General features: G+C 29.2%; 1 protein-coding gene across 1 annotated transcript; it reads left to right on the top strand.

Moving 5' to 3' along the window:
- The first annotated feature begins 1,602 nt into the window (after positions 1-1,602).
- On the top strand, positions 1,603-2,372 carry LOC108767639 (glutaryl-CoA dehydrogenase, mitochondrial-like). The gene is made up of 2 exons (XM_018517608.1): positions 1,603-1,609; positions 1,978-2,372. Exons 1-2 carry the CDS (start codon positions 1,603-1,605, stop codon positions 2,370-2,372), a joined length of 402 nt encoding a protein of 133 aa, XP_018373110.1.
- The last annotated feature ends 2,113 nt before the right edge of the window (positions 2,373-4,485 follow it).

Below are 4,485 nucleotides of genomic sequence, written 5' to 3'. Positions count from 1 at the left end.
ATTTTGTTGTTATTTTTGTTAATAATTGACTACATTTTAATGACAGGACGTATTGTAATGTAATATTACTAAAGTTGATTTAATTTTATAAAGGAAAAAGAGGAAAGGTATTAAAAATAACATTTTAATGGCTATAAATTGTACCATATTGAGAGTCGTAATCTGTCAATAAGATTCGCTAACTTAGTGTGCATATTATTAATGAATATTTTATTATTTTTTCATTATGTGTAGTATAGTAATGAGTCATGTAGGTTATTTAAAACAAAATATTTTTAATAAATTATAATTAAACATAGTAGTCAAAAATAAAACAATATTTTTTTTCTATTTATTTATAAAATTACAAAATGTATAATGAAATGAAAATATTTAATTAGTTTTCTGTCTTTTCAGTTTCGGTCGTACTTCTTCTTCGTCAATAGAACTTTCTAATTCTGAAGTATCTTCGTAATCTGCAACGTCTTCTGGGTCTTCAAATTCGACGTCTCGATTTGTTGCTGGCTCTTCATAAATAATTTCCTCTGAATCGCTCATTTCTTCGAACGTTTCCTTGTCTTTATTCGAACAATTTTCATGACAGTTGCTACATAAGTTAGTGCATTTTAAGCCATGTTTTCGACAGCCACATCTTTGATTATTGCAACCACTTTCACAGTTGCAACTTATGCATTTTAATAATTCTTGGGGAATTAAGTCGTAATCGTCTGAGAGGTATTTGGGAACAAGTCTACCTACATGTTCCTTCCAGCCCCATGCTTTGCTTTATTGTTATCGAGTACGTCGTCCAAATAACTTAGCCAAGTTTGCAACTGATAGTTCAGAGATTTCTGCCTCCGCCACGCTCCGAGCGAGACGTAAGTCAACTTAATTTTAAATCATATCTCTAATCATCAAACAAATAAAACACATAGCCTAGTCTTTTAATCGCGACATGTTTCGTACTGTATGATAATCTACAGTCTTGACTTAAAATATAGATGGTAGCACGATGCAGAGGCGCAACTCAATCGGTAGTTCGTTTTGACGATATTACGATTTTGCTTTCTCATCTTTACTGGTAACTGATAAAAGATATTTACCCTTTCATCGTTGTATGTCACTGTAATAATATATAAGAAAAAAAAAATTGATTATTTAAGTTAATTTATTCATTTATTATTATTATAAATTAAAATCACAGTTTAAAATAATTTCAAATAGTTCCAAACATTTTCAACCTTTAATATAATCTTCTTCAGTAAATCCTACATTGTAATACAAATTGAACATTACAATTCAAATATATAGCTTTACAGTTATTACAACTTCTTCATGTTTGTATCCTCCAATATTTACAATCAGAAATCCATAATTAGTTCCTTGATATTCAAATATTATTTAAATATGTCATTTAAATATTTATTAGCATTTATAATAGACTGTTCTTTATATCTTGTAATATTAAATAACATCTGTACTGAATGTTGTAAGAAAAGAAATTTGTAAAAAAATATTCAATCTTCTGGTAAAAAAATTCATAATATATTTCTCATATTGTTTAAAAAATTTTTAATTTAAATTTATGAAGATTTCTGAAAAATACTTCGTAACTTTTTGAAGATGGCAGGTTTCTAATAAAGAAACTTAAAAGAAATCTTGTTTTCTAATAATGAATTTGATTGAATATTCTCAGTATGCGCATTGATAAACATTAAAGTTCTCATACACAAATTGACTTAAATGTGTTTAATATAAATATAAAAATTATTTAAACCGTAAAATTGTCAATTCATTTTATTATATTGTTAAATAAAAATGTATTTTACAATTCGAAATATTTGCATTTCACTTTTACACAACTTTAAATCAGAATACATAAACTTTAATATAGTTATCATCAGGGTCATCTTAAAAATTAATTCAAACAGCGTATAATTTCGATCGATCTTTTATTGAAAATTTGTATCGAAATTTGTATTGAATTTCGTGGGTCAGCCGCCTTCAATTGGAAGAATCCGTTCGATCTAGAGTCGCAATTGACACAGGACGAAATCCTGATGAGGAATCAGTTTCGTTCCTACTGCCAGGAGCAGCTCCTGCCGAACGTGATCGAAGCGAATCGAAAGGAACACTTCGATCGGGAGATTGTAAAGCAGATGGGACAGCTCGGGGTGTTGGGCTGCATCATGAAGGGCTATGGCGGCGCCGGGGTATCCTCAGTGGCTTACGGGCTCCTCGCCAGGGAAATTGAGAAAATCGACAGCGGGTATCGATCGGCGTTCTCGGTGCAATCCTCTCTTTCGATCGGTGCGATCTACATGTTCGGCAGCGATACTCAAAAAGAACGATTTCTACCTAAAATGGGTGCGTTCAAGCGTTTCTTAGAATAGAATTCTAGGATAGTATTACGTTCTCTAATTTCTAAATCGTATAATTAATACAATAACTTTGAGAATAAATTAATTTTATTGAAAAGGGGAGCATAAAAACAACGCAAGTTTTAATGAAAACATATAATTAGTAATTATTATTAAATAATAATAATTGTAAAATTAATAATAATTATTATTATTATCGTGATGGAGGATCAATCATAGTTGAAGATTATACTTCACATAGGTATTGATTACTTGACTGACTAATTAATATGTTCTTTTATATATAAACCATATAATCATCAACGATTTGAAGTTGTAAATATTAAATTATTATAAATCTTTTATCTCTAACAATATAAGTAAAAATTTTTCTATTGTTGTGAAAATCATAGGTTATTAAGATACAAGATAATTAATAACTATTCTAAATTGTGTAAGACTATTATTCTAAATTGTATTAAAAAATTACCAGATTCTAGAATTTTATATAATTATTTATTTTCGATAACTATAAGAAACAAAGCGGAAATAAAATATTTAATTTTTACATTACTTCTGAAAATTAGATCGACAATTAGATTAATTAATACAATTGTATAAGTTTGCTAGTAAAATTGATTGAATGACGATTACCGTTGGAATTGTGGGCGATAGCTTTCAAAGTGTATTTCAGTTTCCGGGGAAAAGATCGGTTGTTTTGGCTTGATGGAAAAGAAATTATTTCTTCTAGCATTCTTTCTCATAAATAAGAAATTAATAAATATTCTGTTATGTATCTAATATCTAGAAATTTCAAACATACGGTCAGTAAATCGTTTGAGAGAAAAATTTTGAATCTTGGAAGACACTCATCTATCATTCGAGGTCAATCATGGATATTTTTGTAATTTTACCGAATATTAATGCATATCTTGCGGAAATGTTAACTACATTGGAACATCTGAAGATGGCTTGATATAAAGCCGAAACATGTACTGAAGCTTACTAACGTTCAATTAAATTTTTATTTTTTTAATTCTGTGACATATATATATTTTTAACGTTTTATTTGATTCTTATATGTCCTTTACAACATTATTTGAAATTTTATAATATTTAAGAGTCTTATGAATCTTTTTATTGTTATAAATCATAGACATTATATAATAACTCCGCAAGAAAAGAATTATTAATCTGGGAACATTAAAAATTATCGGTTTTCCTAGAAGGTAAAATATTTCCTGGTAATATATTACGTTAGTTATTCAGATTAGACTTTCCTTGCTTCGCTTTTTTTAAGTGTATTTTACCTATTCTCATCCTTCAGTCTGCCGACTCGTAAGCAAGCTTGAAGACCGATCGCGACGTCGCACATCATGTCCGCCAGTTTTTTCTGTACAAGCTGATTCGCCACCAGCGGTTTTTTAAATTGTTTCCTCTCCAAAGTGTAAGATCTAGCAATGTTCAGGCAAGCTTCTGCCGCGCCTAACGCACCCCAGGCGATGCCGTATCGTGCATTGTTTAAGCAACTGAATGGTCCCTTTATCAAGTTCTATTATTAGATATCCTAAGCTACGCGGAATATAATCGTAATTAATGCGATCATCTCGTTTTTTGTAGTTGTTGACTTCATTTTTAATATCTATATTTTTTAAATTTCAAACGATAATGATAATCACGGTTATAATAATAATAAATAGCCAATTGTGTGATAGTAACTAATAGTCAATTAATTAAATAAGGATATAACTGCCTTGACCAGTATAAAACACTGAGTTTATTGCATTTTCAGGAAAAAAAAAGATAAAATCCAAAGAAAAACAAATAAATAAAAACAATATATTTATATTTTTTGACCGCATATTTGACAAACTCAATTAATACTAGAAATTTAACTGCCTACGGTCGGAGCTGTGTGTGTGTGGATCTTCGTTGCTTTTTAATAATTCAATCTTGAATTACTAATATATACTATATATGTACTTGCGTATATACCATATTGTAGTCTTTTTCTAACTGCGCGCCGAATTGTTTTTCCGGACTAAATAAACGCAATTAAAACTACTATAGTAATCGCGAATTAAATTGACAACCAATTTAATAATTTGATGCTACCATCAAGCATCATATATTATAAAGATGTTAA

This window comes from Trachymyrmex cornetzi, unplaced genomic scaffold, assembly GCF_001594075.2.
Source record: "Trachymyrmex cornetzi isolate Tcor2-1 unplaced genomic scaffold, Tcor1.1 scaffold703, whole genome shotgun sequence".
Taxonomy (NCBI): domain Eukaryota; kingdom Metazoa; phylum Arthropoda; class Insecta; order Hymenoptera; family Formicidae; genus Trachymyrmex; species Trachymyrmex cornetzi.
This window is presented reverse-complemented; position numbering and strand designations above follow the sequence as displayed.